A 21,614-nucleotide genomic window follows, 5' to 3' on the forward strand; every position below is an offset into this window, starting at 1 on the left:
TTTGTCAGTATTCAAGTGAGGCATGGGGACCCGCTAGGCAGCAGTTCTGCAGAAAAGGACCTAGGAGTTTCAGTGGACAAGAAGCTGGATATGAATCGACGGTGTGCCCTTGTTGCCAAGAAGGCTAACAGCATTTTGGGCTGTATAAGTAAGGGCATTGGTTAGGCCTCATCTAGAGTACTGTGTCCAGTTTTGAGCCCCACACTACAAGAAGGATGTGGAAAAATTGGAAAGAGTCCGGCGGAGGGCAACGAAAATGATTAGGGGGCTGGAGCATATGACTTATGAGGAGAGGCTGAGGGAACTGGGATTGTTTAGTCTCCAGAAGAGAAGAATGAGGTGGGATTTGATAGCTGCTTTCAGCTACCTGAGGGGGGGTTCCAAAGAGGATGGAGCTCGGCTGTTCTCAGTGGTGGCAGATGACAGAACAAGGAGCAATGGTCTCAAGTTGCAGTGGGGGAGGTCTAGGTTGGATATTAGGAAACACTATTTCACTAGGAGGGTGGTGAAGCACTGGAATGCGTTACCTAGGGAGATGGTGGAATCTCCTTCCTTGGAGGTTTTTAAGGCCCGGCTTGACAAAGCCCTGGCTGGGATGATTTAGTTGCGAATTAGTCCTGCTTTGAGCAGGGGGTTGGACTAGATGACCTCCTGAGGTCCCTTCCAACCCTGATATTCTATGATTCTATGATTCTATGACCTGGGCATAAGCTGGCATCTGGCCTGCCAGCATCACACCTACCCTCCCCGCTGGGATCGCCCACAGTCCCTGTGCAAGGCTGGGCACAGCCAAGCCCTGACTGTTCAGGAGGAAACCAGGCCACCAGGACGAAGTTCAGTGAGACAGGCAGGTCATTTACTCTAACCCATACTCAGCAGCCATGCCTCCCTTCACGGAAGTTCTCCATCAGATGCGGAGATAGGGCTTGCCCTCTCTTAGCTCGCTCTCTGGGGCAGAGGCCTTAGGACTTCGCTTTGCGGCTGGTACTGAGTCCCCTCTCATCGATTACTGCGTGTCTTTGCAGGAAGTAGCCAAAAAGATGAACCTGGACATGAGGAAAACCTCCTCGCTGTGGAAAGACCAGGCGCTGGTGGAGATTAACATCGCTGTTCTGTACAGCTTCCAGGTACCCGAGGGGCAGGACTTGCTCCTGCTGGAGCTTCAGCCCAGGCATCCCCAAGGCTTTGGGGTTTGGGATAAGTCTGGCCCCTTATGCTACGTCAGGAACTGGCTTGGGAAGGGGCCGTAGGGAGATCTGCCCCAGGGCCACAGCAGCTAGTGGTTTAACAAACTTGCTTTTGTGCGGCACTGACCTGACACGGAGGAGAGGGTGACTCAAGTCTGGGCTGTGCTGCTCAGGAGGGGCTATGCCACCTTTGGGGCCTCCCTAATTTGGGGTTGTTCCAGGTGCCGCAGTGGCCCCCAGTGGAATTTAGCACACTCAGGCCACTGGGCCCAGCACAGACAGGTGGTGTAGGGCTGTCTACATCAGCCCTGTGCAAGCCTTTCCCTGGGGGGATTTCCAGCTCCTTTACAGGGCGTGAGTGGCACAAAAAGGGCCAAGGATCTGGCCCTGAGTATCCACATTTGCATTTAAAGTGATTTGCAATTTTGGCTCGTCCAAGCCAAAACTAGTGATTGGGGCAGAATGCTGCTTGGCACCGGGAGAACCAGGAGACTATCTCTCTGCCCTAGTGTGTCTGCTCTGGGAGGGCAGGGGATACACATGGGCAATATCTCAGTCTTAGGCAACATCATCTTCCAGCAGCTGTTTTCCTTGGAGTTTTATACGGGTGAGCTGGGAGGACAGCCCTAGAGGAAGGGAGCAGCGGCTGGTTCCCAGAGCTGGACACCAAGGGTAACAATCCCCTTTGACCAGCCCACAGCAGAGTTTAGGGGGTTCAGGGTCCCTCCTACCTGTCAACCAGATCAGCATAATCAAATGAAGGGAAGTTCCAAAGTGAGGGCTGTCTTCTCAATCAGACCCCACCACGGGGCCCTTCTGGATTGTTCCTCATGTCCCATTGCCACTGACAGACGCCTTCCATTGGAAGGAGGAACTGAGCTTTCAGCCTTTGACTTCTCCTAGACAGAAGCTGTTTGTTGTCCTAACGTCCACTGCAGTTCTTGGTGGGGATGCTCCTTTTTAGCCCTCAGAGCAGACTTGGCTCCCAGCCCGGCATCCTAATGCTGCCTCCCGACTCCTGTCCTCACTGCCCAAGGAGCATTAGCCTGCAGTTCTACTGGCTGTCTTCTCCTTCCCTCCAACAGAGCGACAAGGTGACCATTGTGGACCATCACTCAGCCACAGAGTCCTTCATCAAGCACATGGAGAATGAGTATCGCTGCCGCGGGGGGTGCCCTGCTGACTGGGTGTGGATCGTCCCCCCGATGTCCAGCAGCATCACCCCGGTCTTCCATCAGGAAATGCTCAACTATCGGCTCACGCCCTCCTTCGAGTACCAGGTACTATCCATAGCCAGGCTTCTGCCGGTGCCGCACGCCCTGCCCCTCGCACACAAGGGTACCATGATAGGCAGGGGCAGCAGGATCTACATCTTCTCCCCAGCTGTGGACTGGCTCTGTATCCCAACCGTTGTCTCTCTGCAGAGCGGTGGTGCTTGTTAACAACCCTGATTGTTACAAGGCATCAAGGTATAATCAGAGTCAGGTTTGCCAACCCCCTGCACGAGTTGCCTTCCCGCAAGGGGGTGGCTCTTCGCATCTCTGCCAGAGCCTGGAGAATCATCACGGTCCCATCTTGCATTCTTCATCCCAGGGGAACCTAGCAGAGCACTTTCTGGAGCTCATCAGCCCTGTTCCTCAATCAGCCGTGGGGGGCTGCTGTTGGGCCATGCCAGTCACCCCTTCCCTTCCTCCGCCATCTAGCAAACTTGAGCGAGCTGCTCCTGCCAGCTTGGGGATGAGAAATCTGACTCTGGTCTCCTACCTGGCCGTGCAGCGCATGAGCACTAGGCCATAATGTTAGCAACAGAGCACGTAGCCCTTCAAAGAATGGGACAAGGGATCCTGACAAACATACCTTCATTCGCCGAATGTCTATGCTCCTGCCGCTTTTGTTCAGTCTGGCCATTAGTCTAGCTCCCATAAGGAATAACCAGGAAAGGGAGTCACTTGTTCATCTGTGTTATCCATCTCCCATGAACCCAGAGCATTCCCAGCTCTGACTGTATCCTCAGGGATTGTGCAGCCGCTGATCCTCTTTCCTAGCCTCCACCCCTTCTTGAGGCCCTATGGTTAAGTGGAGGGATGCAGTCCTGCATCTCCCTGCTCATTAGCTGTCAATGCTTCCTGAGCAGGGCCGGCTCTAGGCACCAGCTTGGCAAGCAGGTGCTTGGGGCGGCCACTCCGGAGAGGGGCGGCAAGTCCAGCTATTCGGTGGCAATTCAGCGGACGGTCCCTCACTCCCACTTGGAGCGAAGGACCTTCCGCCGAATTGCCGCCACAGATCGCGATCGCGGCTTTTTGGGGGGGGCGGCTTGGGGCAGCCAAAACCCTGGAGCCGGCCCTGGCCCTGGGACAGCCCCACTTCCGGGAGACACAAAGGGCATGGTCCTCAGCCATGTTGTTACAAGCCAGCAACCTCCTCACTGCCTTGCGACAGCGTGTTGAAACCCTGGTGCATCCAGTCATACCTCAAAGACATGGGCATCTCTAGAGAGGGTCATCTCCAAGCTTAAATAGCTGGGTTGTGGAGGGTAGGATGGGGTTACAGACCAGGCCCACAAATAAAGACCTGTGACGAGGGTCTGAGGCCAGCTGGGCCCTGGCAACCAGGCATTGTGAATGTATCTAAACAGGCTGTCTTTACAAACGAATGCAATTCCATTGCCGGGCCCCACAGACCTGGCCCTTGTTGAATAACAAAGCTCTGTCCCTCAGCTGATGACCATCTTTTTCCTCCTAGCCTGACCCTTGGAACACGCACATCTGGAAAGGGGTCAATGGGACTCCCACCAAAAAGAGAGCCATCGGTTTTAAAAAGCTGGCCAAGTAAGTACCCGGGAGCAGCTATCCCCACACACTCAGAGCCAGAGCTCCGAGATGCAGCACACGGACCGTTTACTGTTCAGGTTCTGTGTGGTGGGGCTGCCGTGTGCTCCTTGAATTACAGCTCCTCGCCCACCAGGATTCCCCCAGTGTCTTTTGAAGGCCTCTCCTTTTGCCATGTCATCTGGTGTGGCACAGGAGAGAGGTGCCCGGAGAGGTGGGCAGCATTTGGGGCCTGCCACTGGAGCAGTAAATGGGAGGGTGAAGGTATAAAATAGCTAAAAATCCTGATTGGGTCTCTTCCCACAAATCAGTTCATTCTCAAGCAATGTCTCTCTGGTTGTTCCAGCACTTGGAGAGAGACTTCAGACAGCTCCTCTTCCTTCCTCTCTCTGCGGGGCCTGATTCTCCTTCCTTCTCCCCCTATGACAATGATGTAACTCTATTGGTGTTACTCCCAATTAGCGCTGGTATAAGTGAGAGGAAACTCGTGCCACGGAATCCTCTTCTTTGCTATTTGGGATACTTCTACCGATCGCTCCCCTGCAGCTCGTGGGGACCAAACCCTTTGTGAGTGTGAAAGGAGAATGGCATGGGGAGCCTTTGTACATATGGACCTAAGAGACGGGCTCAAACCAGGATCCTGGATCTGGACAGCCCTGGACATTTTGGAATAAAACCTGGGTCCATATGTCATAGCTAGTCCCCATCCCTTCCCTGGGCAGAACAAGCCCCTTAGAGATGGATACCCCAGAATGCTGACCAAGGATCTGCCCAATTGAGCTGAGCAACTTTGGACAACCTTGATATTTTATTCCTGGTCTGGAAGCCTCCCCACCATGGGGGTGGGGTTGGGGGAGGTGTCCCAACAGGGGAAGCAGAGTGGCCTAGTGGAGAAAGCACTGGACTAGAACTCAGGAGACTTGTGTTCTATTTCTGGATCTACTCCTGGCCTGCTGGGTCACCTTGGGCAAGCCACGTCATGCCTCTGTGCCTCAGTTTCCCCATCTATAAAATGGGGAGGAGAATACTGACCTCCTTTGTGAAGTGCTTTGAGATCTACTGATGAAAAAGCACTATATAAGAGCTAGGTGATATTATTATTAGCCAGTAACATGCATGGTATGTCACAGACAACCTGACCGTGGTCAATGGTGCTACACAATCATCTAGACACTGCTAAGTCTGTGTCCCTGTTGTTGTGACTCTGTTCTCATCCGATATCCCCCATCTTTTCCATTAAGTTAGTTTCCATGGTGCGTCCATGAAGCCACCGTACCAATTATATGTTCTTGGGGCCAGTGCCTGGCGCATGGGTTTCAGCAGGAGTCTGAGGGAGGTAGAGGATTCGAAAAGATGGAGTGAACTATTGAGTTAGAAGAGGACACAATGGCTGTTAATTATAGCTGCTCGGTGTGTGAGTACGTAATTGATAAACAGCTTTATAAAAATGTGAACTTGGCAGGTAGGATTTTTAAATAATGTCCCCTCCATTGTTCTTGGTGTGTAGGTGGTTTTAATTTTTTTTGTACATTTACCATTAATTCTGCCTGGCTCTGAGCTAATCTGCTTTTTGGCTGCTCCCGCGCACAAGATGGGAATGGCTGAGTGAGCAAAACATTCCTGACCAGGTGGGGTTTCGTTACAAGAGGATTTAGACGCTGTCCAGAACTGGTTGCAAAGGAACCAGACAGTTCCTCTCTCAGCCTTCTCCTGGACCCATCTGTACTTTTGCTAAGATCTGATCAGTGTCAGGGCTGGGGGAGGCCAGTGGCATCTGAAATGAGTGGGTGAAATTGACATGGAAGGGTGAATTCAGGAGCCGTGTTATAGCAGCAGGTAACAACCATAATGAATCAGACTGAAAGCAGGATAGGAACTGCCCAGAGGCAAGTACTTTGAGACCATGTTGCAGGGGGGCAAAGAAATCCAGTTCAGGCTTTTCCTTTCCCCCCCACATTCCAAAAAATCTCCTCTGTGTGAAACTGGGCAGATGTTGCTAGTGGACACCTTTCACCTGTAACCACATGGGCGGGGCGGGGGGGAGAGGGGGTTGGGCTTCCCTAATGGATTCTCATTGACGAGCCTCTGCCTGGTGCTTCCAACGTCGCTGCAGCTGGCATCCCCATCGATGTACTGTACGTCTGTTCTGATGAGGGCACTAGAATCTCACTGGGCTGCTGGAACAGGGCTGACGCTTATCAGACTGCACGTTGTGTTCCAACTGGGGCAAACGTGGTTTTTTCAAGCCACCTCTCACCTGTCAACAAACTAAATCAAGCTGCCACGATTTCCGTGGCATCTCCGTAACGAGATGCCGTGGCTGATTCTGCCTGGTGTGCTGCAAGGGACACTGGCTGGATCGGGGCCCACGCTCTAGCCTGCCATTTTAATGGCTCCATTTCCAAACTTGGCGTGACTTCAACATTTTCTCTTTTTTCTGAATATTTTTGAAAGCAGGACTCCAGTCCCTGCATCCCAGCTCTTACGAGTGACTCTACAATGAGAAACGAGCGTGTACAGCGTTGTATTCGTGGCCTTACAGTACAATAAGAAATCTCTCTGCTAGACTTTTTTCGCCCCGAATTTTCCACGGTTGCTACCACCAGTGGTGCTGAACCAGCACTGGGTGAGGCAGAAGCACTCGTGTAGACAGAGTGCTGATGGCCACTGATGCGAAGGTGCCGTGTCATGTTGGGCGTGTCTACACGGGAGGTGGAAGGTGTCATTTCTGGCTCGGGAAGACATACACGTGCTAGCGTTGATCAAGCTAACCTGCTAAAACCGGAGAGTAGTCGCAGCAGTGCAAGCGGCAGGCGGGACTAGTCACCCAAATACGTGCGTGCTGTCTCGGACGGGATTGTACTCCAGATGCCCGGCCCCTCCCGCTAGAGGCACCGCTGCAGCTACACTGCTATTTTTAGCACGCTAGCTCAATCCGAGCTAGTGCAGTCTGTCTACTCCAGCTGGAAATGACACCTCCAGCTCCGGTGTAGACGTACCCGCGGAGCTGCTCTGAGCTGGGTTAGAGGACACAGGGCGTGACACACTAGTGGGCCCCGTCTACACTAGTGCTAGAGCTGGTGGAGATGAACCAATAGTAGTAATGGTGGAAAATTCTGGGGCAAAAGGGGTTTTTATGTAGACAAGGCTAATGGGTGCATCTGCTCAAGGAAATCGATTCCAGCTGCAGGAGACGAAAGGCAGGTGGTTAGAGCCCCTGTCCTGCAGCCATTTAAAGGGGAGTAAGTTGGCTCATGGGGGTGATCCCCATGGGACTGTTCCTACTAGTCAAGTTATGCCCATAGATGCTGTCCGCACTGGGACGTGACGGTGAGAAAAATGCAGGGTTTTAAGTGAACAAACACCCTGGCTGATTGGGGAGAGGTGCAGGTTCAGTTTAGTTAATAATCAACACTCTTCCCAGAGCAGCGGGGGCCAGGGGTAAGTCCTGGGCCCTGCGCACAGGGAAGGAAGTGTGTGTTTTTTCTTATTCAAACAAACTCAAAAGCCTTGTTGACGCCCCTGTTATTGAAAACAAAGAAAACAGCCCTTTCCCAGCTGCTGTCTCGGCATGCATGAGTGCAAGAGATAAATCATTCTCTGGAGGTCTGAGACCTGAGAACATCAGACCGCAAGCTGGCAGGCTTCCCTTAAAGCCAGCAGTATGTGGGTGTGTTTCCATAGGCAGCGGAGGACTGGTTCCCACTGCCTTGAGCCCTGGGTAGTTACTCACAGCTGTGCAGAGCGTCAAAGGCTGCCACTCCAACCAGGGAGGGGCCTCCAGCTGCCACCGTAGGCTGTAAATCATGGTTGAGTGAGGGCAGTGGCTGTTTAAAACAATTCCTCTTACTTTTCCCCAGACTCTAGAACTCTCAACCCACGGTTGTGAACTAATAACCCCCCTGTGATCACACAGCCGTGCTTGAAATCCAGGCGAGAGAGAGAGAGAGATGGGGGGAATTGCAGACTGGGCTTCTCATGTCCGAGGATCTTATTGAGGCTTCTACTTGCTTTCCAGAGCCGTGAAGTTCTCTGCCAAGCTGATGGGGCAGGCAATGGCCAAGAGGGTCAAAGCGACCATCCTCTATGCCACGGAAACGGGGAAGTCCCAGGTCTATGCAAAAACCTTATGTGAAATCTTCAAGCACGCTTTCGATGCCAAGGTAGCGTACCAGCTCTCTGCCCATGGAGAACAGTGCATGGGGCTGTATGGCTTACGTACACCGGGCCCAATGCAGCGAGCTGCTGGGCACCCTCAACTCCTGGGGACTTTCCTAGGAATTGCAGGCCCTCAGCACCTTGCAGGATTGGGCCCTGGGACCGGTTAAGAGACAGAGGCCTGGAGGCAAACGAAGCTGCCTTCCATTTGAACACATTTGGAGAGGCCTTGTGGCCCAGTTTTGCCCTCTGTTACCCATTTAGCCCCATGGAAGTCCCCAAGAGGAGCAGAATTTGTCTCTCCTTTAAGTCTCTGGGCCTCCTCCCTTAGCATCATAGATTGGATCTCAGCGTCAAGTTCTCTGCCAGAGTCTCAGGCCGAGCTCTCCGCTGGTAGAACCGCACTCAAGTCAGCGGAGAGCCAGGCCCCAGCCAACTGACCGGCAGCGAGTCTCCCTGTGCGAGGGGCCGTCACTAGCATCTCTGTCTGTCTCAGGTGATGTCCATGGATGAGTACGACATAGTCCACCTGGAACATGAAACTCTCGTCCTGGTGGTCACGAGCACCTTCGGCAACGGAGACCCACCGGAGAATGGGGAGGTAGGAAAGGGTTAAGAACCGTCCCAGTGCCGCACGTGGCAGTAATGGTGGGGGAGGAGAAGCGGCACCCACTTCTAGGCCCATTCATTATGGAGAGGGGGAAGCATGGGGCACTGGTCAAAGCACATGGCTGGGCATCACGAGACCTGGGTTCTTTCCCAAACCTGCACCCCACTTGCTGCGAGACCTTAAGTTTGCCTTAGTTTCCCCATCTGTAGAATGGGGAACATCTGCCTCGCCCCCAGGGAGGCTGTGAGGTTTAATTAATTAAAAGCCTGCTCTAGATCCCATCAAAGTCAGTGGAAGGACTCCCATAGATTTCAGGGGGTTGACCAGGCCTTCAATGCTTAGAGACCCTCTGATGTATGGCACCACGCAAGGGAAAATGATGATTAACCTGCGGATGTGCTTGGTGCTGTATGAGCCCTCAAGGCCCCGGTCCTGGCCCCGGCGGGCTTACAGAGCAATAGCTGAGTTCAGTCCCAGCGCATGGTGCAGATGACCCACGGCTGGGTCCCACTGGTGAAAGCAGGTGGGGGCCTCTGGAGCGGGACGGAGCAGCCACTTACCTTCGGGGTTGTGTACGATGGCCGGCGGAAGTGACGACCTTGCTGTTTCTCTCTCTAGAAATTCGGCTGTGCGATGATGGAAATGAGGAATCCCAACTCTCACCTGGAAGAGAGGAAGTAAGAGACTCAGACAAGAGCCCCGCATTACTCCCACCCCAGCAGAGCTGGCCCGTCCCTGGGGAACCAGGCACCACCTCCCTCCCTTGGGTTAGCTTGCCTCTGTCCCAACTGAGACTGCAAGTTTATGGCCTGGGGAGGGACTCGCAGGTACTCAGGCAGCCGCTCCAATGCTCTGGGTAGCACTGGCCTGTCCCCTCTGGACCAGGCTGAGGTCACAGGTGAAACAAACCTTGGCAATTTCACTCCATTCCACTGCCTGGTGGATGTTTGTCCATCCAGAACTGGCCTCAGGGTCTGTAGGGACTCAAGTAAGAGATCGGGTCAGGTGGGCTCTGCTGAGGGAGGGGAATGGGGGTGGAATTGGGCCTGGCATGTCCTGTGCTTTGCTAGATGAGGGGGAGAACCAGGTCAGGAGCTGCCCTGTGGTCCTCCCAGAAGAACAGGACCCTGGGCAGTTGCTTGTACGTTAAGCTGATCCAGAATTCCAGTGTTTGGAGGGTTGCAGTGCAGGCCTGGCTCTAGGGGAACGAGTCTATATACCTTCCCTGGCATTAAATCCCCTTGCATGTCATCCCCTTTCCCCCCTCCAGCAAGACACTGGGTCCAGCCCAGCAGATGTTCCTGGCCTGGTAAGAGATGGGGCCGGGAGAGGGATACCATTCCTTTTGGTTTGTTTGCCACGGGAGCGAAGCCGGTCACCCCGGCAGAAACGCATGCCTCTGGCCTGGGCAGGAGAGCACTTGTAGGGAGAACCAAGCACGCTGGAGCAAGAGCAAGGATGGTCCATTGGGGAGGGTGCTGGCCTGGGGCTCAAAAGATGCATATTCAGTTCCTTGCTCTGCCACAGACATCCCGTGTGGCCTTGAGCAAGTCACTTAGGGTCCGTCTCCACGGCAAACAAAACAGGACATGGCAGCAAGTCTCAGAGCCTCTGTCAGCTGAGTCAGGCTTGTGCAGTGGGGCTCAAAATAGCAGTGTAGATGTTTGGCTCTGCCTGGAGCCTGGGCTCTGAACCCAGGGAGGGGGAAGGGTCCCAGAGCCAGGCTCCATGCGGAGCCAAATGTCTGCACTGCTAGTTTGAGCCCCACAACCCAAGTGGCTTGAGCCGAAAAACTGCTGCGAGGTTTTTCTGGTGTTTAGCCGTACCCGCTGTCTGCCTGGGTGAGGAGGAGAGAGAACCGTGAGGTGCTCAGATCCTTTGGCAGGGAGGACTCAAGGCAGACGCCTGTTGCCGCAAGACTGAACGCAGAGCCCAGAGACTGTCAACTAAAGATGGGCCCGCCCCAAACCCAGGATCCAGCTGCTCCGGGGGTTCTGAATCTGGATCCAGACTTGGCAGTTGTGCCTTTCTCTAATAGCGACTGTAGCAGGGAGTTACCTGGTCTGGCATCAGGCCTGTCTGCTGCCTCAGTTTCCTCCCTCGGAGCATTCATCCTCAGCCTCAGAGGCTGCTGCAGTGCTCTTATGCAGGAGCCTTCAATGCACTGCAGCCCTGAGGTCGCTCAGTCCTCGGGCTTATCCAGAGTTCTCTCTTGCTGGGGCAAAGCCAGACCTCTAAGGGCCCCTCTGTCCTTTTCAAGAGGCTTTAGCCCTTTACTGGGCTCGGCTCCAGCCCTCTCGGGCTCCTACCAGTCTGTCCCTTCTTCCCCTTGTTAACTGCCGATGGTTGCAGCCACGCATGGGTTGGCAGCTTGGGGGCACCCATACCCACCCTCTATTACATGTCCATGCCATAACCCAAACTGCCCTGTCTTCCCTGCACAGGGCCTTTTCCTGCTTGATCTCCCAGGTCTGCTGTCCTTGGAATCTTTCTCCTGACTAGTCACCGGCTGCCCTTATATCTCACAGCAGGCCTGGGTCTTAGTCACACGTGACCCCTGCACTCTCATTCCCTTTGCCAGGGAAGGTGGGCTAACCTTTTAAAGGGCCAGCTCACCCTGTGACCATACCATACAGATAAACACCACTAACGCCGAAATGGAGCCAAAACTGGACTCACAGCTGGCCTTTGCACGGACCGCTTTTCGTAGCATGGACCACATCTTCACAGAGTCTCATGGCCCTCTCCCCTCCCATTCGTCTCATGGCCCTCTCCGCTGCTAGCGATACCGGGATATCATCCCTGAGGCAACCCCAGCAATCGCTTACATGGAAAAGGACAAGAAACTATGGCGTGTATTTTAGCTTCTTTTGATGCAAATTAGCTGCTGCAAATGAAGAGGAGCCAGCGCTCTGCAACCAGCCACATGTCTGTGGACCAACAGCTAGTGCCCCATGAACTACTGGTGATCCACGAACCACAGACGTGTAGCTATGCTTTGAACATACAGTAGTAGTTAAATCAAATTACCACTAGGTGGCAATGTTTCACAGATTTCTCTTCTTCCAGGCACCTCTATATCTGCATTGCCAACCCTAAACATTGGGATTATTTAAAAATAGTAAATGTCTCGTTCTTTTTATTTGCCTGTAAGCCTTGAAGGATCACATTTTTTAGCTCTTCTCTGCAACCAGAAGGGCTAATAACTTTCTTTAAAATGCTGAGATTCTCACATGACTCCAGATGCTGGGGCTTCAAGGAAGACCCCGAATATAGTGAAACTCACCGTAAAATCGTTTTAGGTAGGCTGAAACGCCTGGGGATGTTAGAGGGGCTGGCCGCAGTTTATTGCAGTGTTGTGCAAAAACACCTCTAAGGCGCACGAGTGCTGTGGTCAAGCTAAGGTTGTGTCCTTCCTTTAAGGACGTCTAGCTTGGGGTCAGAGCAGAGGACTGGGAGCCAGTTTTCTGGCATCTGTTACTGGCTCTGCTACTGAAGTAAGATGAGACTTGGGCAAGTCACTTAACATCTGCCAGAGTTAGTTAAACATTTGTAAAAAGCTTTGAGATCCAGGCTGCTGCAGAATGGCGACGTGTTAAACATGTATTGGTTATTATTATTATTTTAGGGGTGACGTACAGCATATTCCACTTAATTGAGACATCCGCTCCCTGTGAAGTCTCTTGAATTAGCATAACGAGGATAGTGAATGGTAATGTCTGCTGCTTAGTCAGGACAGAATTAGCATCCGGCCAGTGATAAGTGGGTTTTAATCAGATGTTAAAGAGGTCGGAAAGTCTTGGCTCTAATCTTTTCCTTCAGAAGTGCAGCAGATAACACACTTGTGCAGAGCAGTAATGTTAGTTATTTGCACACTGATTGTGGTGGTGTTGCAGCCCCAAAGTGGCCTACCTGCTATGCGGACATGTGATGTGACAGATCCCTACAGGGCTCGCAATCTGAAAACCCATTATGGTTTTAATGGCCTCTTCCCCAATGGGGACAGCTGATGGAACAGGACAATAGGCCACCCCCAGAGGTGCTGCTGGGAAAAGGATTCCACTGTGGTGTTCCTGTGTGTCGCCTCCACGGCGGACGCTTGCAATACACCGTGTTACAGGGTATCCTGGAAGGAGATTGTAGTTGAGCTGTGAGGTGGGCAGCAATATAGAACTCACATGTCTGAGCTCGGCACTAGCTGCTGCAGTCACTTCCAAGAACAATCTGAGCTGTTGGCCACTGTCTTTAAGGGCCTGCACAGCCTGGAGTCTGACTATATGACAGACAGTCTCAGTCCTCCATGTCCCACAAAGAGCTCTGAGGACGGTCTTGCTGTTCGCATGGACCTCTCCAGTACCTGTGGCTGGAGTTTCTCAGTAAGGACACTCCCCACTTGACCGCTCTCTCTCTGGGGGAAGCCACCAGAACCCAGGGACAGTGAACTTCCGATCAGGAGGTAGAGAGCACTTGTTTATGTGCTAAGGTCACCATTTCTGAACCTGAGTGTCTAATGGCACTGGATTCTCAATGGGGCCTAAATCCCTGAGGCGCCGTTGGAAATCCAACCCCGAAAGCCATATTTAGGGGCCTACACTTCATAAGGATCTGTGCTTGCTGGAGGGGAATGGAAATACCTATAAAAACCCCAACCCAACCTTCCAGCGAGTCATGGACCTGCCGCTGGAAGCCGGGTCATGTAAAACCCTTGCCGGCTACACAGCTGAGTAAGGCTTGGGTGCAGGGCTCTGCTTCCCCCACCACAGCCGATGCCATGAACTGGGGACCTCCGGAATGTGCGAGTATCTGTAGCTTGAGCCAGGCTGGCTAGTCAGGGCTTGTAACAGACTCGCTTCCTCTGTGCATCAGGATGCATGTAACATACACTGAGCTCCCTGCTCCGCTGTCGGCATCACTAACCGCCTCCCCGGGGGCAGGCAACAGCAGAGCCCTGAACTCAGGCCCTGGCTGGTGAGAGCTGCCCAAGCTGTGCCCCAGTTCCCAGCACTCGCCTGCCCATCCTACCGCTGGCCCGGGAGCAGGCGTAGCGGTGCCGCGCCTGCCGTAACGCTTGCTGTCGTTGCTGCTTGCAGGAGCTACAAGGTCCGTTTTAACAGCGTCTCCTCTTACTCGGACGCACGGAAGTCTTCGAGCGACGGGCCCGAAGCCAGGGACAACTTTGAGAGCACAGGGCCTCTGGCTAATGTCAGGTGAGCAGGATGGAGAGGGAGGTTGCTGCTAGCTTCCTGAGGGCTCAGCCTGTCTCCAGCAGGCAAGGAGAGAGGAGGACACTGCAGCTGCTGCAAAGGGCCCAGTACCCCATGTTGTGGGGCCTGCCTGCTCTGTAGGGCACTCCCTGCCTCAGTTTCCCTTCTCTCCGGGCCCCTTAAGAATTCCACAGAGTCCAAAAGGGTGTAAGACGCAGTCCCCCTGCTGGGTTCTGCTTTATTAAATCCCCAAATAAACTTGAAATAAAGTCTCTCCCTTGGGCTCAGGCGTCGCAGAGCCACTGACGCTGCCCTCCTCTTCCGAGCTGTGGGCTCTGGGAGCTCCTCACGCTGGGAGCCCCTCCCTGGAACTGAGCCCTGATGGCTTTTATCTGGCTCAGGTGTTCGTTGTTCAGTTAACTACCAAATGGGTTCCTTCCCCTTAACTTAGCTGGCCAGGGTAGCTTGGACCAGGGTCCCATTACGGGGACCGGCAACCCCATGACACCTGCCAAGCGGTCCTGCAGTGCCTCAGAAGTGGTGAGCACAAACCTCCGGGCAGTCTGAGAACCAGGGCCCAAGCCCCAAATTGGTTGTGAGTTCTGTACTTTGATTTCACCAACCAACCACCAAGTGTGAACTCCTCAAGCACCGTAACAGCCTCGCCATGCAGTCCCAGACTGTCCCCTTGGGTACTTTGAATCCTCTGTCTTACCACCCAGCTAAGCCTGCCTCTGTGATTGTCTCACACCAACCAGCACAGCGCTAGTCAGGTTACACCCAGTCCCAAAGGACCAGTCACTTACCCCAGGTCAATTGCACCTTAGATCTCACACCAAAGACAACACATGAGGCCAACCCTCTCATAAACCATCTAAAGATTTATTAGATAGGAAACAAGAGAGTTATGTACAAGGTTAAAGCAGGTAAACACACACCCAAATGAGTTCAAGCTTAACTTTCAAAAAGTTACAGAAATTTCTATAAGAAGCAAGCTCTATGGGTCCTCTAGGGCTAACCCAGGCTAAGCACTGGGGATCTTTTAATTATGCCTAGTAATCCTTGCCCCCCAGAGCCCAAGCAGCATAAAGAGAGAGGTCTTCCTTGTTGGGGCTTTTTATTCCCTTTCCCTCTTGCGCTTTGAGCTGCAGACCCAACTGATGGGAGGAAATCACTGTCATAAAGGAGGGAGGAGAACAATCAGTGTTCCACAGTAGTCTGGTGTTGATGGGCCTGGCTTGTTGGCCAGGACGTAACAGCTTCTGTTGGAGATCAGCACTTCACACTAGTTCCTGTCTCTTTCCTGTCTGGGGATTTGCAGTTACAGAGGCACACAATGCAGAACGCTCAACTATTACCTTAGAACATGGGCTACAGCTGTTACAAGTGAGATTAATGCCGGCAGCAACTCCCCAGCATTCCATAATGTCTAAACACATTATTCTAGTTCTGACACCTGCTTTAGCAATACTACCGCCCAGGGGAGCCAGACTGGCTCCAGAGCTGTATTTGTCAGTGTTCAGTGGAGGCATGGGGACCTGGGCATGAGCTCGCACCTGGTCTGCCAGCGCCACAACCCCTGGTAGCAAAGATCTCCTCTAAGCAGCTGTGCAACAGGTAAATAACCACCAGCTCCCTGAGCTAGCCTGACTCCATGTCTCTGTTATATTCACCCCCTTCTCCTGACTGACTTGGTCAGTGCACCCTGACCTCTGGGGTCCCTGGGAGACCAGTCACAAGGCATCACCCCAGACCCGCTAGGACTAACTGTGACTCTCTGTGTTTGGTTCATCTACATCCCATAGCCGTGTCAGCCCTGGCTCAGTGATCTCCAGCCGCTCTCGCCTGGCACCTTGCTAGCCAGCTCCCACCAGTCCCTGCCAGGCAAAGCCAGCCGTGCCCCTGCTGCCCTGGCACGGCCTGGCAATGCCTGTGGTGGTTGATGCACCCGTGGCTGTTTCCTCCCAGAACTGGTGAGGCAAAGTTGCCTCTGTAGGGATTCCTCTATTGGTTTCAGACAGGGGAAGGCTGAGCCCTGATGCCCTGGTTGGGGGGCCCCGAGGACTGCAGAGGGGTTTCAGTGCCTCTCTTTTTCGCTAGTGCTGCAGGGCCCGCAGGCCGGGCAATGGCATGTGGGTGCGAGCTGGGAGACGCTGCCCACTCTGCCTCCTGTCTCTGCTGTCGTCCTCGGGTAGCTGCAGCTTTCCGGTCTGCTTGCAGGTTCTCGGTGTTCGGCCTAGGATCACGTGCCTACCCCCACTTCTGCGCCTTTGCCCGCGCCGTCGACACCCTGCTGGAGGAGCTGGGAGGGGAGCGCATCCTCCGCATGGGGGAGGGGGATGAGCTCTGTGGCCAGGAAGAGTCTTTCAGGACGTGGGCCAAAAAGGTTTTCAAGGTAGTCTGCTTCCTTCGTCTTTGGGAAGGGGGGCGGGGAGATTCAGAAGGGGGCGGGGGGAAAGAGCCTGGGAAGCTGCCATTGGGCAAAGCTGCTTTCAGTTAAAGTCGGGCCTGAGCTCGCCCCCTGAGTCCCCAGCACCCTGGCACATTGCAAGTCCTTTGGAGTTCATAGCTTTAGCCGTCCCTGCTCTTTGTGAGGGTCCTGCAGCAAAGCAAAGAATCAGAGACCTGGCTCCTCAGGCCTCCTGCCTGTGCACCGCAGCCCCCGGGGGCCTAGACGGTGCGTGGGGACCAAGCTGGTTCGGGTGGCACAGGGGGCAGTTAGGAGCCCCGCTAGAGACCTAGAGCAGAGCTCAGGGTAATGCGGCGCCTTCTCACCGGGCTGGGGTGTCTTGGAGGGTTTGGGGGAGGTATCTAAGTGCATTCTGGGAGGTGGGCTCTAGCTTTGGGTCTGGATCGTGAGCCGCCCAGTATCCGGTGTTTGGACCCCGGGTTTTGGTTCGGCCAATGTATAAGGAGAGGAGCCCTTGGCCAAATTGGGGTGTGAATCCAGTATTGCCAGCCCCACGTGTTCAAAAATCACGTCAGGCAAAAACAAATTGGAGACCAAGTTAATAATAGATTCATAGATTCTAGGACTGGAAGGGACCTCGAGAGGTCATCGAGTCCAGTCCCCTGCCCGCATGGCAGGACCAAATACTGTCTAGACCATCCCTGCTAGACATTTATCTAACCTGCTCTTAAATATCTCCAGAGATGGAGATTCCACAACCTCCCTAGGCAATTTATTCCAGTGTTTAACCACCCTGATAGTTAGGAACTTTTTCCTAATGTCCAACCTAAACCTCCCTTGCTGCAGTTTAAGCCCATTGCTTCTTGTTCTATCCTTAGAGGCTAAGGTGAACAAGTTTTCTCCCTCCTCCTTATGACACCCTTTTAGATACCTGAAAACTGCTATCATGTCCCCTCTCAGTCTTCTCTTTTCCAAACTAAATAAATAGTCACCGTTGAGTTCCATTTACTGGCCTTCTGGTTCTTGAGCCATTAGTGGTCATGGCTTTAAGCTTTCTTCCACACCATGAGGACTAGACATTTACTCCTTTTATTTTTAAGGAAAGTGGATAGTCTCTTGTAATAACCTGACTCCAGGAGCTGGGGCATTAAAGAGAAACCTCAGATACCATGTGAATTGTGGTCCAATCACGAGAGCTGGCGAAAGAACCTGGGTGTGGAATCTGGACACCTTCAAACTCTGGAGGTGGTGGGAACCAAGGCTATGCTCTGGCCTATTATAAAAAGAAAGGGCCATTTCAGATTCCAAACACCCCAAACTCTGGGGTGATCAGAACTGGGCTTCTGGTTTAAGCCCATGTGCAACTGAGGAGGGCAAGATCTAGGGAATATCCCCTGTGTTTGTGGGTCAGGGGAGAGGGGGTGATGCTGAGACGAACAGGAGATGTGCCCATGCACCACTGGCAGAACATCCCCCTGAGATGGACCGGGGGAAGCTCGCAGAGCCTCCAGGCATGGTGCTACACCCTAGCCAGTGCCGTCCCGCCCTCCCTTAGGTAATCATGTGGGTGGGAGGGGTGTTGGCCGAGAGCAGGCGCTGGCACCTCCTAGGAGCCAGGCTGGGCTGAAGGCCTGGCTGAGCTGGGGGGTCCCCTGACAGCCTGGTGTGTGCTGCAGGCAGCGTGCGACGTGTTCTGTGTGGGAGATGACGTGAACATTGAGAAGGCCAACAACTCCCTCATCAGCAACGACCGGAGCTGGAAGAGGAGCAAGTTCCGCCTGACCTACGTGGCTGAGGCCCCCGAGCTCACGCAAGGTACGGCCGCTTGGTCACCAGGGGGCTTTGAGCATGGGGCAGACCCTGGGGCAGATTACAATCCTTGGGGCCAGTGGTGGGCTTACCTGGGGGAAGGGTGCAGGGCACCCTGGACAGAGCTCTGCTGAGACCCTCTCTCTGGGTATTCGACTCTCTCCTGTCCATATCTCACCCTCCCTCAGATGTGCCCTGTCCCTGCTCCCTCCATTCTCTCCCTCCTGCCCTCTCACCTCCCTCCCTCTGGTTCCTTTCTCCTGCTCTCTTTTCTTCCCATATCCTTCACCCGATGTCCAACCCTGTTGCTGGATACAAAACTCCCCCTTGTCCCTGCCCCTCCGGCCCCCATTCAACTTCAAGCCCCTCCCCTCCCCCCGAATGGCGCATTGTGGCCTGGGAGGAGAATTCCACTGAAGTTCTGTCTGGTTTTGCCTCTTCACCACCCACTCCAGCCGCAGTCAGGGTGGGAAGCCCATGCTCGGCTGGAGGAAGGGGCTGGAGACAGGCAGCTGCCAACCTCTCAAGCTGGCGGAGGGCCTGTGCCAGGGCAGTGGTAGGCTAGGGCAGCGCTGAATCCGGCCTGCCTGCTGCTCCCGCCTCTTGCAGAGCAGACGCACTCATTGCTGAGAGGAAGCGGAAGAAGTGGAAATCCAGGAGTGCTCTATGCCACCTGTTTAAAACTCTCCCTCCCATGGCGTAGCCCAGGGTGGGGCCCACCCACTAAAACACAGCACCATAGAGCGGCTCCTGCAGCTGGTAAACGCAGTGCTGCCTCGGCTCCTCCTGAATTCAGATGCCCAGTTGCCAACCAGATGGCATGTGTTGTGTTAGGAATGAAAGGTGTGTGTATGTGCATGCGGCTGGTGGTGGTGGTTGTTCCTCCATCCCCCTGGTTACCTACCTGCTGAGAGCAGGGAGCTGCTGCAATCATTCGCTCCTTTCACGTGGCCCCAAAGGCAGGACCGGCTCCAGGCACCAGCTTCTCAAGCAGGTGCTTGGGGCAGCCGCTTGGGAGAGGGGCGGCAGGTCCAGGTATTCGGCGGCAATTCGATGGACGGTCCCTCACTCCGGCTCGGAGTGAAGGACCTCCCGCCGAATTGCCGCCGCAGATCGCGGCCGCGGCTTTTTTTTGTTTGTTTGTTTTTTTGGTTTTGGCTGCTTGGGGTGGCCAAAACCCTGGAGCCGGCCCTGCCCGAAGGCTCCCTGAAGCTTACCAGCAAAGGCCCTGTGGGTCTCCCGTGGGGTGGAGCAGCAGGCCCCAAGCCAGGGCAGCCCTGGAATCACTCGGCTGCTGCATGCCAGACCAGGTTCTGAAATGCTGAATGTGGTGGTGCCCAGTCAGACCTGGGGGCAGCCAGCCTGCCCTCGCCAGTCTCCGCCGCTTTCATCTGATTGGATCGTCTCATCCGCAGGTCTGTACAGTATTCACAAAAAGCGAGTCTATGCCGCCCGGCTTCTCACGCGCCAGAATCTGCAGAGCCCAAAATCCAGGTAGGATTGACAGCCACACATCTCACCCATATATCCATGAGGCACACACACAGTCTGCCCTGGTGCATACACGTGACACACACACAGCTCTCTCCAACTTCTTAATTCCAAGTATCTTCCGCTCTACTCTGTGCTGGTTAGGCCTCAACTGGAGTATTGTGTCCAGTTCTGGGCACCGCATTTCAAGAAAGATGTGGAGAAATTGGAGAGGGTCCAGAGAAGAGCAACAAGAAGGATTAAAGGTCTTGAGAACATGACCTATGAAGGAAGGCTGAAAGAATTGGGTTTGTTTAGTTTGGAAAAGAGAAGACTGAGAGGGGACATGATAGCAGTTTTAGGTTATCTAATAGGGTCTCATAAGGAGGAGGGAGAAAACTTGTTCACCTTGGCCTCTAAGGATAGAACAAGAAGCAATGAGCTTCAACTGCAGCAAGGGAGGTTTAGGTTGGACATTAGGAAAAAGTTCCTGTCAGGGTGGTTAAACACTGGAATAAATTGCCTAGGGAGGTTGTGGAATCTCCATCTCTGGAGATATTTAAGAGTAGGTTAGACAAACATCTGTCAGGGATGGTCTAGATAATACTTAATCCTGCCATGAGTGCAGGAACTTGGACTCAATGACCTCTCGAGGTCCCTTCCAGTACTAGAATCTATGCATCTATGAATCAACCAACCAGGCCAGGCCTAAAGTGTGCCCTGCGTTACAACATAAGAACGGCCAGACTGGGTCAGACAAAAGGTCCATCCAGCCCAATGTTCTATCTACCGACAGTGGCCAATGCCAGGTGCCTCCATGAATTTATCCAATTCTCTTTTAAACCCTGTTATAGTCCTAGCCTTCACAACCTCCTCAGGCAAGGAGTTCCACAGGTTGACTGTGCGCTGTGTGAAGAAGAACTTCCTTTTATTTGTTTTAAACCTGCTGCCCATTAATTTCATTTGGTGGCCCCTAGTTCTCATATTATGGGAACAAGTAAATAACTTTTCCTTATTCGCTTTCTCCACACCACTCATGATTTTATAGACCTCTATCATATCCCCCCTTAGTCTCCTCTTTTCCAAGCTGAAAAGTCCTAGCCTCTTTAATCTTTAATCTACAAACCTTACTTCTAACTTGGTGGTGAATGTTCCCTAGCATCCAATGTAGTGAATCCTCTACGGGTATCTCAAGAATGCTCCTGTCCATGCAGACCATCCCACCGTATCCCCAGCCGTAATGTGTCTGAATATGCTTCACCTTTGCTATATTGGTGGGAGAAGCTGTTGACTTAGTGCTGTCCACACCGGCGGTTAGTTCGGTACGCCTGCATGTGCAGCACATCCCCTAGTGACATAGTTATACCGAAGTAAGTTGTAGTGGAGACCTGGCCTCACTTCCACGTGCTTTACAACAGTAGGGCCACAGGCACTTCAGTGAAGTTTCTCCTCGTGGACACTTGTGGCCCACTCCTTTGATGTGACACACCAGAACAGTACATGGGCTTCTGCTGCTAGCGCTGCAGCCGGTCAGGGGCCAGCTGGTTTCCTTGAGACGTTCCTGCTGACACCAACCGTGCTAGTGCGAGAAAGGGGCAGGGTGCTGCATTCATGGCATGCCAGGCGATGCGGAAGTTCCACGAAGGACAGCATTGGGCCAGCGAGCTCAGTTTTCCAAGCGGTGTGCAGAAGAATGGCTAGCAGTGGAGAACACCACCACAGGAGGGTGGGGCGGGAGGCCAGGTCTGAACAGAGGGCAGATTCTTTCCTAAGCTCCCGTTCTTGTTTCCTTTTCCTTAGTTCAAACATACGATCATTTGGGCAGACTCTGGGCTGCTCCTGTGCCCTCCTTCCTGCTCCTTAGAAAATCACACCTAAAGAAACAACTCCCAGAGCTGGGCCCCGTTAGCTGAGGGCTTACAGTGGTCCAGAGGGCTC

General features: G+C 53.6%; 1 protein-coding gene across 1 annotated transcript in view; it reads left to right on the top strand.

The window, feature by feature from the left end:
• The window catches only part of NOS1 (nitric oxide synthase 1), an 85,071-nt gene that overhangs the window by 53,581 nt on the left and 9,876 nt on the right, over window positions 1-21,614 (top strand). Inside the window, exons 11-20 of the mRNA XM_034791387.1 lie at window positions 1,026-1,127; window positions 2,273-2,467; window positions 3,930-4,015; window positions 8,034-8,178; window positions 8,670-8,774; window positions 9,402-9,460; window positions 13,874-13,990; window positions 16,208-16,382; window positions 18,074-18,212; window positions 19,622-19,700. Coding sequence (XP_034647278.1) covers window positions 1,026-1,127; window positions 2,273-2,467; window positions 3,930-4,015; window positions 8,034-8,178; window positions 8,670-8,774; window positions 9,402-9,460; window positions 13,874-13,990; window positions 16,208-16,382; window positions 18,074-18,212; window positions 19,622-19,700 — 1,202 coding nt within the window. The remainder of the gene's footprint in view (window positions 1-1,025; window positions 1,128-2,272; window positions 2,468-3,929; window positions 4,016-8,033; window positions 8,179-8,669; window positions 8,775-9,401; window positions 9,461-13,873; window positions 13,991-16,207; window positions 16,383-18,073; window positions 18,213-19,621; window positions 19,701-21,614) is intronic.

The sequence above is a fragment of the Trachemys scripta genome, chromosome 15, assembly GCF_013100865.1.
Source record: "Trachemys scripta elegans isolate TJP31775 chromosome 15, CAS_Tse_1.0, whole genome shotgun sequence".
Classification (NCBI taxonomy): domain Eukaryota; kingdom Metazoa; phylum Chordata; order Testudines; family Emydidae; genus Trachemys; species Trachemys scripta.